This window comes from Mus caroli, unplaced genomic scaffold (assembly GCF_978045245.1).
Source record: "Mus caroli unplaced genomic scaffold, Mus_caroli_1 scaffold_9, whole genome shotgun sequence".
Lineage (NCBI taxonomy): Eukaryota > Metazoa > Chordata > Mammalia > Rodentia > Muridae > Mus > Mus caroli.
In genome coordinates this window covers 41,196,018-41,218,086 of record NW_028227264.1, presented here as the reverse complement: position 1 = coordinate 41,218,086, position 22,069 = coordinate 41,196,018, and the positions used below count along the sequence as shown (strand labels likewise).

General features: G+C 47.7%; 1 protein-coding gene across 3 annotated transcripts in view; it reads right to left on the bottom strand.

Moving 5' to 3' along the window:
- Nucleotides 1-2,294: 2,294 nt before the first annotated feature.
- The window catches only part of Scml4 (Scm polycomb group protein like 4), a 94,928-nt gene continuing 75,153 nt past the window's right edge, over nt 2,295-22,069 (bottom strand). For 2 of the 3 annotated variants that reach the window (XM_021174730.3, XM_085842801.1), the window contains 3 exons: nt 16,246-16,518; nt 6,996-7,141; nt 2,295-5,380 (listed from right to left, as the gene is read on the bottom strand). In XM_021174730.3, coding sequence (XP_021030389.1) covers nt 5,255-5,380; nt 6,996-7,141; nt 16,246-16,518 — 545 coding nt within the window. In that variant the 3' untranslated portion in view covers nt 2,295-5,254. Of the gene's footprint in view, nt 5,381-6,995; nt 7,142-16,245; nt 16,519-21,715; nt 21,821-22,069 lie in introns of those variants that run through there. The other variant, XM_029482270.2, reaches the window with a different exon arrangement.

Genomic DNA, 22,069 nt, shown 5'->3' with positions numbered 1-22,069 from the left:
ACATCTGTGTCTCCCTGAGAACTAACCTTTTTCACAACCAGAGTTGTGCAACAGAGTGATAAGCCAGCTGCTCAGGGAGGGAACTCCCTATGATGGGAAGAAGCCAAGCAGAGATGCTTTGCTAGACTGTAGGGAAGGCGGTCCAAGGGTGGGGTGGGGAGGCAGAGACATCACACGATTTTAGGCTGCTTTGTTTTGTGGTGAAAGTAGCCTTTGATAGTTCATGGCTGCAGGAAAATGATGCCGTGTCTCATTTCATGGTTTAAAGAAGCAAGTTGTTCGTTCCTGTGCGGGACCCGCTGGTAGACTGCTCTTCTGCCTCAGCACCGTGGTGCGGGCTATGTGGTCAAGTAGGTGACAGAGCAAGTCTGAGTGGTTCATGGCTATGTTTAGAGAGAAAGATGCTGCTGTCCCCACAGTATCAAGAATCGCCATTCCATCACCGCCGAGCCAGTTCTCCATCCTCTTCTTCTTTGTCATCTTCCTGTTCTGCCATTCTGTGTCACATTATCAAACTCCTGGTCCCAATGGCAGCTGGCCTGGGAAACGGTGTCTTGCTAAGTGTGCCAAGAAGCCCAAGGTCTTGGGTAGGAAGTCTAGCAGGTTGGCCAGGGGCACGGCTTAGGAAAATGTACAGCTGGCTGCGTAGCACAGCATCTCCAGGCCAGTGTGTGCTCGTAAGTGCAGCGCTTGGTACAGTCTTGTGTGCTGACTGTACTGTAACCACAGAGGAAGTTACCACAGGAAGTGTCCCAGCTGTTGCTTATTAGCATTAGAACAAAATTACACAAAGCAAATTGTTAGCAGACATGCTGCCCTAATCTTTAACTGGTGGCAGTAAATAAGAGTGATCCTCTTTCAAGTAAATACTAGATTTCCAAAAACCCAGCTTCCAATTGTCCGTGAAGGAATCCTGTGGGATGAGGCTAAGCCTTGGAGGAGAGACACAAGGGGGCTGGGGCTCCAGCATCCATCCCTAACTCTGCAGGGCCCAGACTGGGCTCCTGGGCAGCTGGTGCTAACTTGACAATATGGAAGGAAGCAGGACCATTGGTGCCTCTGGACATCTGGACATCTGCTGGATCCCCCTAACCCCCCTCCAGGGGCTCTCAGTCTGGTCCTCTCATGGAACAGAGCAAAATCATGTGGCAACACACAAGCAGAACAGGGACTCAGCTCTGAGTGTGTTTATGTAAAAAACAAAACCAAAGCATGTCTTTATCCATGATCTAAACAGCTCGAGCCTGCCTCCACTGGGGAACGTGGGATAGGTTATCTTTTGAGTGCATATCCCGTTGCTTGTGCACTGGGATACCTCTCCGGGTATTCTCTCTCCAGAATAGTTCTCAGGGAGAGATCAGAAGGTCTTCCAAGGCTTTCTAATGATGACTGTGTTCAACAGAACATTGGGTGTTTCTAGTTTTCTTCAGAGATTCAACAAAACCCTTCTAAAAGAATATACAAAAAAAAAAAGTTTTGTTTTAAATTTAAACCCATTTTAATTTAAAGAAGTATTCTGTGGCATCATCAGGTTCTGGCCGTCATGGGCAGGGGCGGTGGGCACAAACGGTATTGTATGGTTTTCCTAAGAAGTGTATAATTTTGTTCGTCTGGTTTGATTCTCAAACCCTCAGCCCAGCATCCCTTCCCAAGTTATCAATTCTGAGCACAGGTTTTTCTGAGGCGTTCTCTCTGCTCTTTTATTTCTGAAAGGGGAAAAAAATTGGCAATCCTGTGGAAGAGAAATAACAGGCCCATGTCCTCCCTGGCGGACATAACTGAAACACTTAGGCAGTTGTTCCTGGCTGAGGCCTCCCCAGTAAGACCTTTCCTGCGGCATCCAGGTCCTCAGGTCCTGACATTTTCACTCAGCTGATTCAGAGGAACAAGCCCAGGCACCAGGATTGTTCTGGTCATCTAGCTGTCCACAGAACAGGCCCTGCTACAATAATAGGAAACGCCTCCATGTAACAGACCATGCCGCGCCTCCGCACTACAAAGCTGGAAAGATATTTGAGAACATGCAATAGCTGCTATCCTCCCAACCACTTCTTAGATTTTTCAACTCCAGTATCTGGAGATGCATAGACACACACACACACACATACAGAGAGAGAGAGAGAGAGAGATACACATACAGGTATATAGACAGGCACAGAAAGACATACAGACACACACAGAGACATACTTTTTTTATATATATATAAACACAGTGATCTGGTTTCAGAAAGTGGCGACTCTTTTTTTTTTCTTAAGATTTATTTATTATTATATTTAAGTACATTGAAGCTGTTTTCAAACACACCAGAAGAGGGCATTGGATCCCATTACAGATGGTTGTGAGTCACGGTGTGGTTGCTGGGATTTGAACTTAGGACCTTCAGAAGAGCAGTCAGTGCTCTTAACTGCAGAGCCATCTCTCCAGCCCCATAAACAGACACATACACACACACAGGCACAGACAGACACACAGAGATACACAAATACACACACACACACATAGACAGACTCATACACACAGGCCACATCTTTTACCTAAAATCTTCACAAAGGGAATAATGTGTTTCATAAAACATTTAAAATGCTTTAGGCAACAGAACTCTCTTGGAACCCCCCTCCCCCAAGTGTTTAACAGACAAATGTAATTGGAAATGTTTGGCACATGAGCACCCACACTCTTTAATTTGGAATTATGCAAAATGTGATCATTATCCACTCCAAGCTGAAGCAATGCTGTGCAGCTGGAAGAGCAAGCCTGTGAACTGTCAGGTGTGAGTTCAAGTCCTGCTCATCTGGGCCAGGGTAACTCTTACAGTCTGACACTGGAAGGTCTGTTTAGAGGAAGTGGCCTTGCATGTTTTACATTTGAGAAGCTATTTAGCTGCGCTGTTTGACAAGATTTTTGAGAGGGATGAAAATTAATTATACTTGCAGTATTGCAATGCTGATTTGGTCAACTAATTAGATTCTATGAAAAAACAGGCAAGAAGAATTGGTTCCGCTGGGCCTTCTGTGATGTGGCAGCCCCTCATTCCAAGACTAATGAGATTGCTTCTTGGTGTTTTGTTTTATTTTGTTTTGTTTGGCCAAACCTTAAATATCTGGAATTCTACAATTGAGCTAATTTAAGGCTTCGTGTGAAATAAGACATCATGTCTGGGGACACAGCTCCAATTCCTACACAGACTTGAACTGGGTCCTAACTCTTCTTCAAAAATTATTAGTGGCCTCCCCTGACTTGTTTGGCCTTGTTTTAACTTGGGGCACCAGTGAGACATGGGTAAGTTTAGGCAGGACATTTGGCAAGCTTAATACCACCACTCACTAAGGAGCCCGTGTGCCTGGAAGAGGCACCATGAACCTCCAGGGAAGGGCAAGCGTTTGTGTGAAGTGACCGGTCTAATCTCAACGCTTTCACACACGCAGTTCTGTATGTGGGAACTGCCTGACGCTTTCTGAGACAAGGATCTAACTTCAGAGCAGCAGCGAGCACCCAGAGTTAAAAATCTTCTCATTCGGCTCATTGCTTTAACATCTTAAAGAGTCTCTTCAAGGTCTAATTCAAGGTCATTTCTGCCTCATGCTAGCAATAACAGACATCCGGGTCATCCACAGCCTGATCAGGTTCCATTCAGTGGGACGCTCTGGGACAATTTTCTCCTTCTCTGTCGTACTTAAGTCCACCACCCGTGTATATGTAACAAAGATCTTGCAGGGTCATGTCACACTCCCACAAACAGGGGACATCAAAGTGGGCCCTTATAGCACAGCATGGAATATGTCCCGTGCTCTTTACCTAAATTCTACCTGATTGGTGCAATAGGTAGATCCATCTGAGAGACCACATTTGTCTTGTTACAGTCCAGGACGTCTGGCTACACTTGCCAGCTGAGACCTTGCTCAGACTGCAGCCTGAGGGAAGATGCCTTTCTAAAATTCATACTATTGTCAAGGGAGACCCTAGGTTATCCTTGACCCTCACCTTCCCCAGATGTGTCTTTAAGGAAAAGGCTGTGCCCATGAGTTCTCTATTCATTGAGAATAAACAAAGCAGGGAGGGGATTCCATAAAGAATAGGCAGCAGAGGTCACCCTTCTGCCTAGGAAACCCTGGCTCCACCCCCCTCTCTGGACACAGCTGCAAAGGGTAGAAAATCAATTTTTTCCCATTACTTCACAGTGAAGAATAAAAACCTATTTGTAAATTGAATTAAACCCAATAAAAACACGTCTGCGTATTTGTTGAAGACTAGAAAAATTAGCCACAGACACACAGCTAAGAACGCAGCCATGAAACTAGAAATCAGCAATCCTATTTCAAACTTTGTCCAGACAGTTCCCGCCCCCCGCCTTTTTTTCAAGAAATACCCATAGCTAAATGTCACCAAGATTCTTCAGCATGCCATCATATCTGAGCCTCAGTGAGACTCTGGGAGGGAAGGGACACCAGTCTTTGTTTAGGCAGATGGTTGCTTCCGAATTTGTACCGAGTAAGTCAGTAAGTAATGGGTATGAGCTGGACCCGGCCCGACATAGCCTGATTTCTTCCCAAGTGGCAATCTGGGGTGCTCAGTGTGGACTTCATCCCCTGTCCCTGTGCAAGCGAGGTCTTGCTTATAAAAAACCCTACCCCAGCCACGCAGTCTGTGCATCCCGAAACCTCGTTAGCAGTCTGCCCTCTAGTGGAGCAAGGAAGGACTTCAGTAGCTAGGGCTCCAAAACATCCTTTCCCTTTTCTCTTCGAGAGCTGGAAAAAAACAAAAACAAACAAATGGACAAAAACCCAGCAACAAAAATTCAAGTTTTCCAGATAGTGCAAGGCGCGGTGGTCATCAGAAGACAATTTCCAGAGCTGAGTCCAGTGAAACTCGTGCTGATCGCTCCCAAGAACAGGGAGCGGTTGCCACCGCCACTGGGGGCGTCCCCACAGCCCCTGCAGGGACTTTGTGAGCCCCCTCCAGGGCTCTCCTTGTGTGACAGCATTCAGTTATCCACAAATAGCACCCGTAAAGAGTGACCAACACGACAGGAACACTGTAATAGGCTTTTTGTGATTTTTCTGACAAGTCTAGCACACGGTTGAGTGTCTGAAAGGTGGCCACGAGGAATATTAGAAAAGGCAAGGATGCACACGTTCTATAAGAAGACACAGTCCTTGTGACTGCGACGTTTAAGAGGACAGTCTACTCATGATGTTGGCCGGATGCTGGTTTGGCAGAAGTAACCTGGAGATGTGGGGCTTTGTTTCCAACTCTTTAGAACTTAGCTTGCTTTAGCTTGTCAATGTGATAGCAGAGTTTCAGTGCGGGTCCCAGCTTCAGTCCCAGGTACTTCATGATCATGTCGCTCCTCAGCAGCAACAAGGCATTGCCATCAATCTCCTGGAGAGAAGGGAAAGCCAAAGGACAGTCAGAGCAGCCAAACGGTGGCTAAGGCCCCGGAGGTGCTCCAGGGGCACCTTAAGGACAGGTGAGTAGATTAGAGTGCACATACTACTTGTTCTGGGAAAGCTCTTGGAAACAATTAAAGCAACTATGAGGCCCTCGTCCTCCCATCCCCTCCCAAAACTCAGTTGCTACCTTGCACCTTTCAGATTCCTGCCCTTTTCTGATTGAAGCAGACAAAGTTTCGCTTGCATTCCTATTATCTCATGTATATGTCATCCATCCAGGTAAAGACAGGGAGAGCCACAGACAGGTCAGCCTGAGGAGGACCAGGGTCGATGATCCTAGCTTTAAAGAGGGTCGTGAAGCTGGGAAAGGCAGGCAAGCAGATTGCCCTTAGAATACCTAAGACACGAATGTATCCCTGCCAACGCCCGAGATCCAGGCAGGCTCCAGACCCACAGAAATAAAGGTAAGTGATGTCTCTTGTCTAAAGACTCTGGATTTGTAGCAATTCGCTATACTACCAATCCAGAATTAATATCGTAAGCTGGGCAGGTAACTAATTCTTACCGTTCGCCCCACTTACTATCTTTGTATATTTCAGAAGTACCTAAGTGATTATAACATTGATGTGAAGGCTCTGTATATGAGTGAGGCCTTATGTAATGTATTTGTGTGTGTTTTCTCATTTAACCCTCTAAGCCAGTGGTTTCCAACTTGTGGGTCTCAACCCCTTTGTGGTCGATTGATCCTTTCTCAGGGGTCACCATCAGAAAACACAGATGTTTACATCATGATTCATAACAGTAGCAAAATTAGTTATAAAGTAGCAACAAAAATAATTTTTTTTATTGGGGTTATTTATTATATGTTGGGGGTTACCACAACATGAGGGACTGTATTAAGCGGTTGTAGCATTAGGAAGATTGAAAGCCACTGGTCTAAGCAGTAAGAGCACGGGATCACAGTTTGCCTGGCATATTGCAGGGTGCTATAGATGACTATTGAATGCACAGGTGGGTGGATGGGTGGATGGATGGATGGGTAGATGGGTGGGTGGGTGAATGGATGGATGGGTAGATGGGTGGGTGGGTGAATGGATGGACAGATGGATGATTGATGAACAGGTGGACAGACACATGGATAAGGACAGATGAGTGGGCGGATAGATAGGTGGATTGGTGGGTGGATGGATGGATGGATGGATGGATGGATGGATGGATGGACTGGACAGATGGATGAGTTGGTGAGTGGATAATGGTTGGATGGACAGGTGGACAGATGGATGGATGGAGAGACAGACTGGTAGGTGAATGGGTGGATAGATGATGCACGGGTGGGTGAATGGACAGAATAGATGGATGATGGATGAGTGGATTAGCAGAAAATCAGGGAAAGCCCAAGAGAGAATAGAAGAGAAACATATCCCTTAAAAACACAAATCTATCAGTGGCTCTCCTCTGACAGGCCTATGGTTGCCTTTGTCTCTCTCATCTCTGACTCATTTAAGGGCACTGCTAGAGCTTAGTCTAGATCGACAGTGTCTGGAGGATCCTCGGTCCATGCCTCTCCTTCCCTGGCCCTCCCCTCAGACCCATTACTTTCATACGTGCTTTCTGAAGAGCTCCACATGAGGTCCCAGAGCCTCAGGATCAGCATCTTTCACAAACCAGACCACGTCCTCCACGGTCCAGGTAGAAGGGTTTCTGCTGCTTGGTCGCCTGGTATCCTGTACCTCTGGAGAGGGGCTCGGGGCTGGAGGGAGTGAGCAGAGGAGGGGGACCATGAGCCAGTGAAACTCAGTGCCCATCTGGTGCTGCCTACTGGGTCACCCCCAAGTCCCTAGCTTTCCCAGACAGAGTCCTTAGTACTCTGAAGTCCACTGCATGTGTCCCTGTGACAGGTAGATGCTGTGAGTGGCTGGTCAGTGAGGCACAGTGGGCAACAGCCTCTCTGTGCTGTGTGAGTGGCCGGTCAGTGAGGCACAGTGGGCAACAGCCTCTCTGTGCTGTGCTGCCCATGGAAGAAGGCTCGGGAGAGCTCTCATCCTTGACAAACTGAAATTCTGGTTCAAAATTCTAGCTGACATTCGATTCAGTTTCTTGTTTGTGGACCAGGGTCTGCTATAGACAGCTATTGGTGCCTGGGGCTGGTGAGCCGAGTGGTAAACAAAATGGGCTTCTGTAGCCTGTGGGGCCAAGCAATACTGGGCCCTCCCTATGTTCTCTGGAGATGGCAGTGTGGCAGAACAGAGGTGGGTCTTCACTTTTGGACTTTGCACACTGGCTAATCTTCCATTTATACCTCCAGCAGCACGGGGGTGGGGTGGGGTTTGTTCATGTCTGGTCTATCTGTACCTGCTATTAGAAGAAGATGGTGTTACTTCACTACCTGTCCTTTGTCCTCAGCCCTGGGTTCATAGGAGTCCTTAGGGGGTTGGCTTTCCTGTTTGCCCTCCCTCCCTCCCCCCTCCCCCATGCTTGCCGACTCTTTGGTAAAGGCATACCACTAATGATATAGCTAATTTGTACTGTCAGTGTGGCTAGACTTAGAATCACCCAGGAGACACACCTCAGGGATGACCCAGCCTGAATGTGGGCAGTCACCCCAGAGGATGGGGTCTCAGACTGGATGAGGCACTGAGGGAAAAGGTTAGTGTGCTGGCCGGTGTTATGTGAATTCAGTCAATGCTGGAATCATTCTGAAAGAAGGAACCTCAACTGAGATAATGAGCCCACCCGACTGGCCTGTGGGCAAGCCTGTGCTACATTGGCTTGACTGATGGTTGGTGTGGGAGGGTCACTGTGGGCACTGCAACCCCCGGGCTGATGGTTGTGGGTGCTAAAAGGAAGCAGGCTGAAACATTAGGCTGACCTCAGGGAATCCCTCAGAAGAAGGGAAGGAAGGATTGTAGGAACCAGAGGGGCCAAGGAACAAGAACAAGAACTCAACTCACCCAATCAACTAAGCAGGCAGGGCTCAGGGGACTCACGGAGACTGAAGCAATAATCAGGGAGCCTGCATGGATCTGGGCTAGGTTATGCATATGTTAAAGTTATGGTTGCTTGGTGCTCTTGTGGGAGTCAGGGTTTCTCTGACTCTCTTGCCTGCTTTTGGGACCCTTTTCTTCCTACCGAGTTGCTCCATCTAGCCTTGATGTAAGGACTTGTGCCTATTCTTATTGTAACTTGTTATGCCCTGTTCGGCTGACATCACTGGGAGGCTGCTCTCTTCTGAAGAGAAACAGAGGGGCAGTGGATTTGGGGGAGAGGGGAGGTGTAGAAGAGGGACTGGGAGGAGAGGAGGGAGGGAAACAGCAGTCAGGATGTATTATGTGAGAGGAAAAAAGAAAATGAAAGAGAGAGAGAGAGAGAGAGAGAGAGAGAAAGAAAGGGGGAAGGAAGGAAAGAAAACAGGGAGGGAGGGAGGAAGGAAGGGAGGGAGGGAGGGAGGGAGGGAGGGAGGGAGGAAGGAAGGAAGGAAGGAAGGAAGGAAGGAAGGAAGGAAGGAAGGAAGGAAGGAAGGAAGGAAAAAGAAATGCAAGAAGAATGGAAGAAAGAAATCCAGCAAGCAAGCAGAGCAAGCCATCGGGTACAAGCCAGTCATGCCTTGAGCTCCTGCCATGATTTTTCTGGATGGCGGGATAGTGAGATGAATGAAGCCCTTTCTCCCTATGCTGCGTGTGGTCATGGTGTTTTATCACACAAAGACTCTGTAACCAAGACAACCAGGTAAGCACATGGTCTCCTCTCTGTGCTTTCTGGCACACCTGGCACTGATCAAGCTTCAATGCCTCAATTCAAGTAACTTCTGCTTCCACAGCCACCTTGTCATGAGGGGTGGTCACCCCCAAACTGTCCCCTCCCCGTTCAGTTGCTTGTTGTCAAGTATTTGCTACTAAGAATGGGGGAAGTCAGAAATGTGCCTGCAATGTACCCTGCGATGATTTTTCTGTGGGTCTCCTTGCTTCAGCTCTTTTCTATCTAGCATGGGACTGTCACTGCCTCAGGCTGTCCCAGAGACCAAGCTCTGTCTGTATGTTTCTAGCACTCACGGTCCCTCTGAGTCCCCCTTGCCTATGCACTGTGCCTCCAAGTCAACAGCTGTACTGTGGTTCCATACCTTTCCTTCTTAGATGGAAGGAAAGGAGTTTGGGAGCTTCCCCTGCTTGTTGTTTGACTGCAGTGTGTCTTAGATCATGGTAACATTCTCCATCCCGAGAAGCCGCTATAGGTACTGAAGTGGGCAAGCACTGGGCCTTCTGGTCAACCTACCACAGGTGCTCTACAGAGTGAAAGAGGCTCCCTGCACATCCCTCAGGGTAAACTGCTTGCGATGGCTATTCTCAGTTGTCAACTTGACTGTATGTGGAATGAAGTACAATCCAGGAATGGAGGGCACATCTGTGATCCGGATCCTGAGGCAAGAAGACAATTTGCCTTTGATCCAGATCTTGAGAGAACATGAACGCACACGCATGCCAGCCAGGGGCCATCAGACCCCTTCATGACCACCACGGCCATCCTTCTTGCTATCACCTACCTCTCCATCTGACCTTTATCTATCCTTCTCCTTGAATGCGTCCCACATCCTTTGTAGTACAATCACCTGCATACTGTTCTGAGCTTTAGATTATAACTCCCTAAGAATCCGCCGATGTCTATTTTCCAATCATGTATCAAGCTCTTTCCATGGTGAACAATACAGCCCAAGTCCTCTCATTACCAGGGTCATATATTACATTGACCCCCTCCACATCTGAGCAGAGAATAAATATTCTTGATATTGATGACTGTGAGATGGATCGATATGTTTTGTAAAAAAGGCTAGCTTTGTGTGAGAGATCCTTGCCACCACTTTCAGGCTAGAAAAAAAAAAAAAAAAAAAAAGCCAAGATTCTGAGCAAAAAGCAACTGCCCTATGGGAAAATTCTAGGAGCTAAGAAGCCGGTGCCTGTCAACCTTCCCTAAGTCTTAAGACAACACAGTTTTCTTCTGTGCGTCCCTTCCTGCTCTTGATATACCTGAGAAGATTCATGTCTGCATTTGTCCTAGTTGAGAACGAGATTTCATTTGAGTTTTGCTTTGTTTTTCCCTGATTGTTTTCCTTGTTGGACATGGAAGGGTCCCATGAGGTGGTGTGGCACCAGGCATCTCACTGAGAAACTGGAGCTTTTGGAACATGGATGCCCATTTGTGAAAGATGATTTTTAGTCCATTTAAAGACATCTGCACTCAACGTGGGGCTGAAGAAGCACAGAAATCACATCTGTCTCCGGGCCCCGCCCACGGGAGCATGGCTGTTAATCAGGGTGGTAATAGATGTCCGGACTACAAAGGCGGGAAGTCTTTCGTCCAAGAATGAGTCTGCAGGGATGAGAGCGGAGGTCAAATCTAATTTCCTATACTTGGCAGGAAGGAGGGGAAGTCCGGCCCACTGATAAGATCCTGCCCAGGGTCGGGCCGCCCTTAGAGCGAGGTCAGGAACAGCAGACGCTGACTACAGCAGAAGAGAGGGCTCCTGGTCATCTTTGAGGAGAGTGTCCTCAGTGATGGCTGTAAAGACTCTTGGAGCACTGAGGCAAGTGCTATCTGTGCTTGGGACTTGGTACCAGCTGTGGGCATTTCCCCTTTTACAGGATGGTGGAAGAACAGCCAGACTGGCTCATGGGTGTTTCTGAAGGGCCTTTCAGTCACACTAGGCAGGGCAGCAGGTAAGCTAAGTCACACCCCGGCAGTTGCTCCTGGTCCAAAGCATATACATTTGCTCCAGAGAAGGACAATGGAGCTTTCCAGCGATGGGTTTGCAAAGCTGGTGCAGGTCTGTACTCACAGAGAAAAGTCAACACACCACTGGCTCCCTGCTCCAGCCAGCTGCTGAGGAAGGTGTCAGGAAGACAGATGGGGCCAGTCCAATACAGGGAGGGGCTGCAGGCAGATGTGACAGATGAACAAGATTGGATGTATTGAACAAATCTTGCTCCTGTGGGGACGGAGCGTGCAAAGCACTCACCGTCCACAGCACTGGGGAAGCTGTGCTTGGTCATGTTGCTCCCCGTGGGCTGTTAAACTGTGAAAAGTGAGACCCGGTGGTGAATGGGTACATAATTAAATCTCGTTGCTCCTGAAGGTGAATTCACAGTTAGCAGAAAAAGAGACCACTGACTGACTCCGTGCTGAAAAGCAATCCCGCCGGCGCCTTCTGAAGCATGGTGCTCAGACCACATCTGCAAATCTCTTTCCCTCTCACGCATCCCCACGAGCACACACATAATTGCCTTTCGCTCATTCATAATTCAGGAGAAACTTTAGCTAACAGAGTGGGAGAGTGGAACAAGGGAGTGGTAAGCCAGGATGAGCCAGGAGTCAGAAATCCCTACCTCCTACAGCTGTGCACTTCTCCAGGGTGTGGTGTGTGTGTGTGTTCCCTCCAACCTCAGGCACCACGTGACCCAGTGCACAGCAGGCTGCTGACAATAAGTAACACTTCTGAAGGTGTGTCCAAGGCTATGCAGAGTGTGAGGTGCCCAGGCTAGCCCACAGTCTAAGCAGAATCTGGTTTGAAACGGAGTTGTTTTACATTCTTTCAGTTCCAGCTTTTAAGATACTACAAGGCGACAGAGACCAGAGAGGAAAACCCTCATCCTTCCTTAGATTCTAATCAGATTTTTTTTTTGTCTATTTGTTTTGTTTTATTAATCCTTCAAGACAAGCTGACCTGCCAACAGGACAGAAGATGTCCCTAGGGGCCAGCAGGCCAGGTTGGGCTGCATTCCTTCTCAGCCAGAAACTGGCACTGTTAGCCCCGACCCGCTTCCCATGAAGCAATGTGATCTCCATCAGGAGCCTCTAAACACCTGTCCTTCAAAGCGCTCAAATGTCAAATCTCATGTCAGTGGATCCCATCACACTGGAGCCTTTTCTGACTCCCGGGATGAGGTGGTCGCTCAGCCCCTCCCCTTCCTTCCAGCACTGTCACACAGGCCACACTTTTCCACCTCTAACAGTAATCACAGTAACTGAGGTCTCTCTGGAATGGGATCCTTCTGCCTTGTTCACAGCTCCACCCTCAGATCTGAGAAGAGCCCTGCTTAGGAAAAAGCCTTGCTGAAGTACTCAGTGGACATCTGCAGACCAGAACACCCCAGTTTCTAGTTGTCTACTAGTAAAAGCAGCAAGGATCAAACAGGACAAGGTTGTAAAGATCAGAGTTAGCTCCAAAGCTAGGCAGTATACTTCTATGGTGTTCAATAAATATCCAGTAGTTTTAGTTCCCTAAATCCCACCGCTGGCAGGCGGCTCATCCCCTAAGGGCTCAGAAATGTGTGGTTTACAATCACTATGACCAAAGCCCCACCAGCCTGACATGGACCCCCCAAACCATTCACTGTGATTGCCTGCATCATCCCAGCCCCCTCTCCCATCTCCCCACAATGAAGAAGCCCTTTCTCGCCTCTGCAGATCCCAGCCCTCATATGAGGCTCCCATCCTCACGCTTTCTCTAGCAGAATTGTCTCCCGTACTGACACCACAGCCCACGAAGCCAACCGCAGCCCACAGGAAACTTTTGAGCTGTAACAACAATGTATCTTGCTTTTGCTTCTACCTCTTGGAGATGCCTGTGGTTGGGAATTCTATAGCATGTGCAGGAAGCTTTGTTGTCGGAAACCTTTCATAGCTGAGTGTATCTCAGATGAGAAACAGGCGTTCCCAAATGTTCACCTGAACATCAGCAAACCCCAGGGAACCTCTTCCCCTGCTGCAGCCCAGAGAGCTGGCAGCCCAGGCACCAGCTCGTGCTGGGGCAGCGGGAAGGTGGGGGAAGGATTCACAGTGGAGGGAAAGGCAGCTGAGAACTCTGCACATCCCCCCCCCCCCCCCCCCCCCCCCCCGCCTACGGCTTGGTGTAGCTTTCCAGGCTCTGTGGTTTTAAACCATTGTGGTTAGTACATGGGGAGAAAATCCAGTTCTAGGTTTCTTCCAGAATTTATGAATTGGGTCAAACATACTAAAGAGAAAGTTTCTGGGTGCCAGCGGTTCTCACCCGGGATATAACTTTAGAGGCACACCAAGCAGTCCTCTGAGAAAGGGAGGGTTTTAATAGAGACCTGGGTGGGGCGGGGGTGGGGGAGCGAGAAGGACCCAACAGCAGGGAGCTGCAGGCTGGCAAGTAGGCTCTTATTATACCACTCAGTTCAGCATTCTGAGCCACCGTGAGTTCTAAGGACTGGTAGCTGGGCAGATTGTTTCAAGGAATGCAAATATGCTTGATGAGTCACAGCAGGGCTGGAGTCCTGTCCACCTCACACTCTTCTCCATCCCCTCCCATATCACAAAGAACCCTAAGAAAGCCTGCAAGCACAGACCAGAGATCCTGGAGCAGTTTGGACAGACCAGACTTTGGAGTCAGCCAAGTCAATTTGGTTCGACAACTGACAGGCCTCTTGACCCACCATTAGCTAGAAACACGTATATAAGCAATATAACACGTCTTATGAGCAAGATGTTATAATTTATGATAAATAGTAACAGTAGAAAGTGGTCCATAAGCCGGGCCTTGGTGGCACACGCCTTTAATCCCAGCACTTGGGAGGCAGAGGCAGGAGGATTTCTGAGTTCGAGGCCAGCCTGGTCTACAGAGTGAGTTCCAGGACAGCCAGGGCTATACAGAGAAACCCTATCTTGGAAAAGAAAGAAAGAAAGAAAGAAAGAGAGAGAGAGAGAGAGAGAGAGAGAGAGAGAGAGAGAGAGAGAGAGAGAGAGAGAGAGAGAAAGAAAGAAAGAAAGAAAGAAAGAAAGAAAGAAAGAAAGAAAGAAAGAGGTTCATAGTTGGTGCTCTCGCTAAATGACACAAGCTCCCCTTTGCTTGACTGTCAGGGATTCAAATGTAAATGATGCGCTCACAAAATTGGAGTCATGGTCCCCATACTGTGGCAGGACAGAGTCATACTTAGATAGGAATGAAGTGCCAGGTGGGGCTGGGGTGGGGCTGGGGGGTGGAGGAATGGAGAATGCAAACATTCTTAACAAGGAAGGGTTGCACAGACCATCACTTGCTTGCAGAACATCTCTTCTCCCGTTTCTTTATAACAGGATTTCCACTTGGAACTAAAACCACCTTTCTAGTTTCCCTTGCAGCTAGTGGCCGTGTGACTAGATTCTAGAAAAGGAGGTGTAGCAGAAATGGGAAGCAGAGACCAGAGAGAGACCCAACCCTCTGAGCGGCTTGCTCAGGTATATGTAATTTGCATTTTTCCCCTTTTAGCACCCTGCAGAGACACTGTCATTGGAATACTTATACTGAAGAGTTCCTGCAACTATAAAGAATGAATAATTTCATTTTTCTGCCTTTCAGAGCTATGTCTCCTTTAAGGGGTCTCTGCTGATCTTTCCACCCTTGGTAAGCGGAGGCCCTTCTGGGATAGGTAAATCTGTTGGAGGGAAGTGTGTGTGTGTGTGTGTGTGTGTGTGAGAGAGAGAGAGGGAGAGAGAGAGAGAGAGAGAGAGAGAGAGAGAGAGAGAGAGAGAGAGAGAGAGTTGAATTATACAAAGCAGCTCACAGGAGTGATTCTTGGAAGCCACTGGAAGAGGGCTCCACACCTGGAGAAGAGAAGACTTGCCAAAGTGCACACAACCAGCCCAGTGGGTAGTAGTGCCAGAGGGGTGAGGATTTCCTGACTTTGGCCTGGGGTCCCATCAGCATTTCCAGCTGTGAGATAGGCTATGGTCTGCTGAGGGATGTATTCATGGGATCTATGGTATTAGCACGTATTAGCCACTTACTGTGCCATGAATCACACACACACACACACACACACACACACACACACACACACACACACAGGTTTTCTACTAAATACACATATAACCCCATTGAACCTTCCCCGTGATTCTATGAGGAAAAGGTGGCTGGTACTAACGATTTCAATTTCTCAGGGAAGGAAACAGAAGCACAGAGAAAACAGAACTTGAAAGGGTCAGAATTCCAGGCTGCGGCATCCACCAAAGTATCCACTCTATAGCTGCTAATCCACTAATGCATAGCTTGTCAGTGACATCGTGAAGCAGGGGTGCCTGATCTTTCGACATGCTATATGATGGCGTATGCCATGTGCTGTACTAAATTCACACCACTCTGGGTTACAGATGGTCCAGGTTGCAGATTGGGCACACTTGTTGTAAAGCATCTATCAGAATGGTCTCTATTTAATTCCTAGAATCCTATGTCCCTCTGAACACTTTCGTGAAGTATGTTTCCCTTGTGAGGGAGACAAGAGAACCTAATGACCGACCAGCATGGAAACACTTTGTGTCTTTTCTGCTTTCTCCAGGGAACTTGAGTCATGGATAAATGAATCACCCACCGTGCAAAAGACACACTTGCCCATGTTCACTGCTGCTTTCTTCTGGCCACATAGCTGGGCTCCTTCCCAGTTAAGTGAGGTCTAATGATCCAGTTTTGCCAATGAATTGTGACTGATGCCCATGCCCATCTCTTCCTAGGCATCATAGTGCCACCCCCATCCTGTCCACTAAATGCAGGGGTGTAAAGATAGACAGGCATGGTAGAGACGCAAGAGGAACAGAACAAGGGTCCCTGAATGGAGGTAGGACATCCACTTTGGACTCTTGAACTAATCTGTCTTTGACCTTTGAGCCCGTGGGCATTTTGGAATCTACTGGTTATTCCTAACCTAATGTGCCCTTTGGTTCACTTATGATCAGAAGTCAGATTGGCTGCCTAAACGAATAATAAAAACTCAAGGGGGTCGTGGAACATTCTAGTTTCCCAGAGGTGTCATGTTCAAATCACTCTAACCTCTCCCCTGTGCAGTGTTTCTAGGGTGTGCATTGCATTACCACATCTGTTTCCTTCGATGGCTGTTCCATTCCTCTTGGGGCTGGAGGCCGGGAGCCTCAGTCCAGCTGACGATGAACCTCCAGAGGGAACAGGGTTAGTGCGGGAACCACTGGTGGTGGTGGCAGGGCCTCCGGCAAGGTGGCTGTCTCCACAGGTCAGCCTCTTGTACAGTGAGGAGGAGTGGGTTACGGAGCCCCTGTGGCTAAAGTCCATGGCGTAGCGGTTCATGCCCACTGCATTTGCCAGACACTCTTCAGCAGTGGCTACCTTGGCTAAAAAGTAAGGGACACAGAGAACAGACATGAGAGAAGCCCAGGAAGCTCCCCGAGCCTCCATCTTGACAAAGCTGGCTCTGACATGGTCACTATTACCAGTAAGTGTGGGCAAAGAGGACAGAACACACAGAATAGCTCTGAGCAGCACTGGTAGCAGATGGGGACCTTGCCTCGCCAGGGAGGAACCAAGAGCTAGGTTCTCCCATGTATAGAAAGCCCAGTGGCGAGGAACAAGGGACATATGGCTGGGATGTGAGTTAGAGGAGCTCCAAGCCTGCCTAATCTAGGTTTACAGCTTGTAGATAAAATACCTGGATTGTGTGTCTTTTATATGGGCTAAGCTAGAATAATTCTTTTTACAGTTTGCTACAAATGACTGTAAATAATTAGGTACTTTGAATGAAATGGGAAAATTACTGGAGCTGACTCAATGATAATCTGAGAAGTATAGACCTGCAGCAAGAGATTGAATAAGCCACTTAAAAAATATCCACAAAGAAAGACAAGATATAAATGATTTGTAGGCAAACTCTACCAAAAATTTCAAGAAAAAAAAATACAGATTCTTCACAAATTCTTCCCCCAAAAAATAATAAAAGAGGAGAGAATGCTTTTCAACTCATTCTGTGAAGCTGGTGTCACTGTGATACCAAATCCAGACAGATCCCACAGGATAAAAGAGGATTAGAGGTGATAGTCTCCTGTCATACAGAAGCAGAAGTCCTTCGTTCAATACTGAGGAGATTGAAAGTGATGCGATTCGGGAAGGGTTACCACAACCAAGGAAAAATTGAGAGGTAATTTAGCATCCCAAAATAAGCTAATATGCCATATTGGTGGAATATAAAAACCCAAAGACTACATGATCATCTCACTAGGCGCAGAAGAGCATGTGACGAAACCTTACACCATCTCATGACATAGATCAGTTAATCAGCCTGGACAGAAGGGGATTTCCTCAACGAAGGATCTACGGGGAAAGACTGGATGCTGCTCTCTGTGGCCAGCACTGCTGTGGCCACATTGGCTTTGTGCTGGAGGTTCCAGCCTTGGTGATTTGATAAGGAAAAGCCAGGGCAGGTTTCCAGATTGGAAAGGGAAGTAAAGTCGCCCCTGTGCATGGGAAGTCCTAGAGAACTCAGTTTTAGAATTACCGGAACCAATAAATTACCAGCAAGACTGCAAGGCGCAAAATCAACACAGGAACACCAAATAACCTAAAATGAAATCAAGAAGGCGACACCATACAGTGAGACTAAAAACAGTGAAACAATTAGAAATAAGTTGACCAGAAGAAATCTCAATTTATATCCTAGAAAATATGCAGGACTGTTGAAAGAAGATATAAATGAATAGTAAAACCACCATTTTTTAATAGTTTTTGTGTGTGTGTGTGTGTGTGTAATCGCTAAGGTGGCAACACACTAAACTTGTTCAACAAAATCAGCACAATCTCTGCTAGAATCTTGGCTCGTGTCTTTATTGTAATTAACAAGATGGTTCTAAAACTCATGGAATTATAAAAGATCAGAGGAATAGAAATAACAATAAAAAACAAAAAAGTAGAGAGTCTACAGGTCACAGCATCAAACATAACAGCTAAGAAATAGTGACCAACCATAGCAGCACAGTTCTGCAGAGGATGGACACTTGGATGAAGGAGGGAGGCAGAACTCAGAGCCTGCAAATAAGCCCATTTATCTACATGCGATGGTCTGTCTGCTAAGACCCTTTAGTGAGGAAGGAAAGAAATCTTTCAACAGACAGGGCTTAGAAAACCAACCACACAAGAAACAATGCAATCTGACCTTCTTTACCTTATAGGAAAAGTTAAAATGAATTTTAAAATCCCTTTAAGAGGAAATGTAAGCGGTGAGGTGGCACGTGCCTCTCTAATCCTGGACCTCAGGAGACAGAGGCAGGTGGGTTACTATATAGGTTCTGGGCCAGCCAGTGCCACACAGTGAGAATCTGCTAAATAAACGAGCAAATTTGATGTGTGAGCCACAAAAGCCACAACAACCAAATTCTGGACTTCATCAAAATTGAAGACTTGTACTCTCAACAACACTGTCAAAAACAAAACAAACAAACAAACAAACAAACAAACAAAAACCAAAGCCACAAGCCAGGAGAGATTACTCTAACAAGGAACCCGAATCCAGACTGCACCTAACAACTCAGCCGTGAATAGACGGCTCCCCCGACAGACGCTCAACTGGTGCTGCAGAGAAATCAGAGCCCTCGTGTTCTGCTGATGGCTCGGACACTTCCGGAAAACAGACGCGTAAGGCAGAACTGCCACGTGACTCAGAATTGTACTCCTAGGAGTGTGCACAAAGCAAACATTTGTCTACACAAAACGTGTGCCTGAGTGTCAATGTATCCCTGTCTCCTTCTACTTTGAAGTCGTCCCCGATCCAAAGGGATCTTGTCAGCTATTAATAGATTTTTTTCAGCAAAGACCGCATTTCTAGATAAGGACCCATTCACAGGACCTAGGGCTAGGAATTAAACATGCAGCGCTTAGGAGGACAGGGTTTGGTTGAGGATGAGTAAACAGATTTGGTTGGTGCTGTCCTCAGACAGAATCTCACTCAGTAGCCCAGGCTAGCCTGGAACTCACAATGTAGCCCAGGTTGGCACTGAACTTACATCAATTCTGATAAGTGCTGAGATTACAGGTATAAGTGACCCCACGTGACTGTTAATTTTTAATAGTCATTTATTCTAATATACATCCACAAAATACAATTGGCAAATTAAACAATTATATCCTTGATGAAAGTCTTGCTAGGAAGGAGCGAGTCAGTTGAAAGGGACATCTCAAGTCAACAGGTCTATAGGTATTGTTCAGAGATAGTAAAAATTGGCAAGGTTACGGTATGCTAGCGCTGGGAACATGCTCAGCTAGCATCAATCAATCTTTGTCTTCTATAGTAACTGAGCCTCTTATTGAAAAGCATTCTCGGGAGCCTGGAGAGATGGCTCAGTGCTTTAAGAATCTGTATTGCTCTTGCAGAAGTCCTGAGTTCAGTTCTCAGCACCCACCCTGGATGGGTTTAGAACGGAGCCTTACCCAACCATCTGCAATGTTAGCTCCAGGGGAAATCTTATGCCCTCTTCTGGCTGCTATTGGTACTGTACCCACATGTGCAAAGTCACAAACATATAAAAATAAAAAGAAAATAAAGTAAAATCTTCACCAAGGAATCTTACAGTCTACCCCAAAGCTAGGCCACTGTGCTGCAAATCTATTGATTGAAATTTCTCTCTTATACCTAAGTCTAATTGTTCTTGCTTTAATATAAAACATGCTAATGGATGCTCTTTATTCTATTAAAAACCATGATGTCATTAAACAGACAGATAGATGGGTTACAGGTATGCGGAACTCCTAGGCCCCTACAAACTAGACTGCACTGTGACATACAAAGGAAGACCGTTTTGCTGGCAGGGAGAACTACTTTCAGTTTTGCGCAGACCATTAGTGTGAACAGCAGATGGGGCCAGCAGACCTGGAATCAGCCAGAACCAATCTCCTCAGAGACTTCACCTTCCTTCCACATAGACCCGGAAAGCTACAGGCCTGGCAGGAAACAGGGCTGGTGTCTATTCTCTCCTGGGCCCTCACAAAACCCCTGCTCATCGGAAATAAGCTGTCTGCCCCCAGAGAGAGAATCCAGCCTGGGGCTGTGGAAAGGGCCAGCTGGGCAAAGGCAGGCCTCAGACACCTTGTGAGTCCCTTGTGTCCATAGACCCCAGAAAAAACTACTCGTAAATCATTGCGTGCCTCCTTCAGAGAAAACAATACACTGCTTTCTGTGTATACACAAGAGCTCCCTCCAGCTTAGCAGCAAGCGCATGCGTGCGCAGCACATGCATACAAATGGGGGCGGGGAGGCGGGGAGTGGGGGAAGAAGCGAGGGGGGGTGGTCTGGGGAACTTTCTGGATAGCTTTGTGTTTCTTTTTCACCGTTGTGGATCTGTTTGGGGACTGTGGTTTCCTCCGCTGCTAGGTATAAAAGCCTGAAACCAAAGACATCTCTAGAACAGGAGGAGCCTCCTGTCTAAGTTTCTCCGTTTGAGGAAAAAAGTTCCTCCCTTCCTCTGCCTGTCCCTGGTCTGGGGTTACAGTGGGAGTGAGGTGGGGGGAGTCTTCCAGGTCCCCTTTGGGCAAGCCACTCACCCCACCGTCCTGGAGAACTCCAAAGGGGGTTGGCAGCAGAAGAAAGAGGAACAAGAAGGAGAGAGCCAAGAGACAAAGGAAGAGAGTCCCTAAGCAAGGGAGACCTGTGTGCAAAACACAGACACGCAGAGCAAGCCTCTGTGCAGAAGGAAGGCAGGGCTCTACTGCAAACAGCCAAGGGAGCTTGGACCATGAGTTTTACTCCGTGGATCAAAGCAATACTTTACTAGAAATCGCTAATGAAAGCTTGAGATGCAGCAAGAAAATCACCTGCAAAACCCTTCTCGCACGATACCTCTATCTGGTGATGTCCAGAGAAACTAACATGCCTTCCACCATTTCCACTCCCCAATCTACCACACCACACATGCACGCCATATCACGTGTGCAAGCGCTCTCTCACTCTCTCTCTTCTCTCTCTCTCTCTCTCTCTCTCTCTCTCTCACACACACACACACACACACACACACACACACACACTCTGCTGTACAGAATAAGCCCTTGAAAGAGTCATTAATACTACCTTCCCCCAGGCTGAAAGCCACGGCCTTTCTCAGGGATGGTCTGGCCCTTTGCAGGTCTGCCTAGTTCTTCGGCAGGGTTCAAAAGGATTCTGCAAGAACAGCTTGGTCTGGCTACACTATAGAGCTGGCAGCACTTCAGTCTCAAAGCCCAAGGAAGAAAAGGCTGGAGCGAAGCCTGCCAGGCACAGCTTCCAAGAGCTGTGGCGTTCTTACCAGGGAGGTCTGGCCAGGTAGCAGCGCCTGGAGAGAAGGGCCTGGAGTCTCGGAGAGCCCAGCGGAGAAGCTGGAAGCAGGAAGGGAAGCGCTGGGGGCTCCCACTTCGACTCTCAGCCCAGACTCAGGTGCCTGTCATCCTACCTGGGTGCAGAGTCCGTGCTCCTGACAGTTTAGCCCACACTCCCAGGGGCTGCAGCTCCCAACACGTGCCAGTTGCTGTGGGTCCCCGTGTCCTCTAAGGGACTCTAACGTGGCAAATAGTCACCTTTCTCTGTAGCTTTCGAGGAGGCTCTAGTGCAGCTTTTCTGTTCCCAGGCTCAGTCCCGCCCTTGTTCTTACAGATAAGCAATCCTCCTTTTCCCTTAGGGCCTCAGTGGCCCAGGCCTTGCCTTCGTGGTTCAAAGGGCACCGGGCCACACCACCTATGGGTGGAGCATTTCCTTCGCTTCAATTACATTTTCCATTAACTTAGTCTCTGGCCAGTATAGATTTTTCTTCCTTTTAGCTTGCCCTCAGCTCAATCCCTCAGCCCGAGGACCAACTCTGGCTCCTCTCTGATCCATTTCAGTGCATTTACATTTACATCTCCCTGTCCCTCTCGAGAGGCTCACAATCAGCC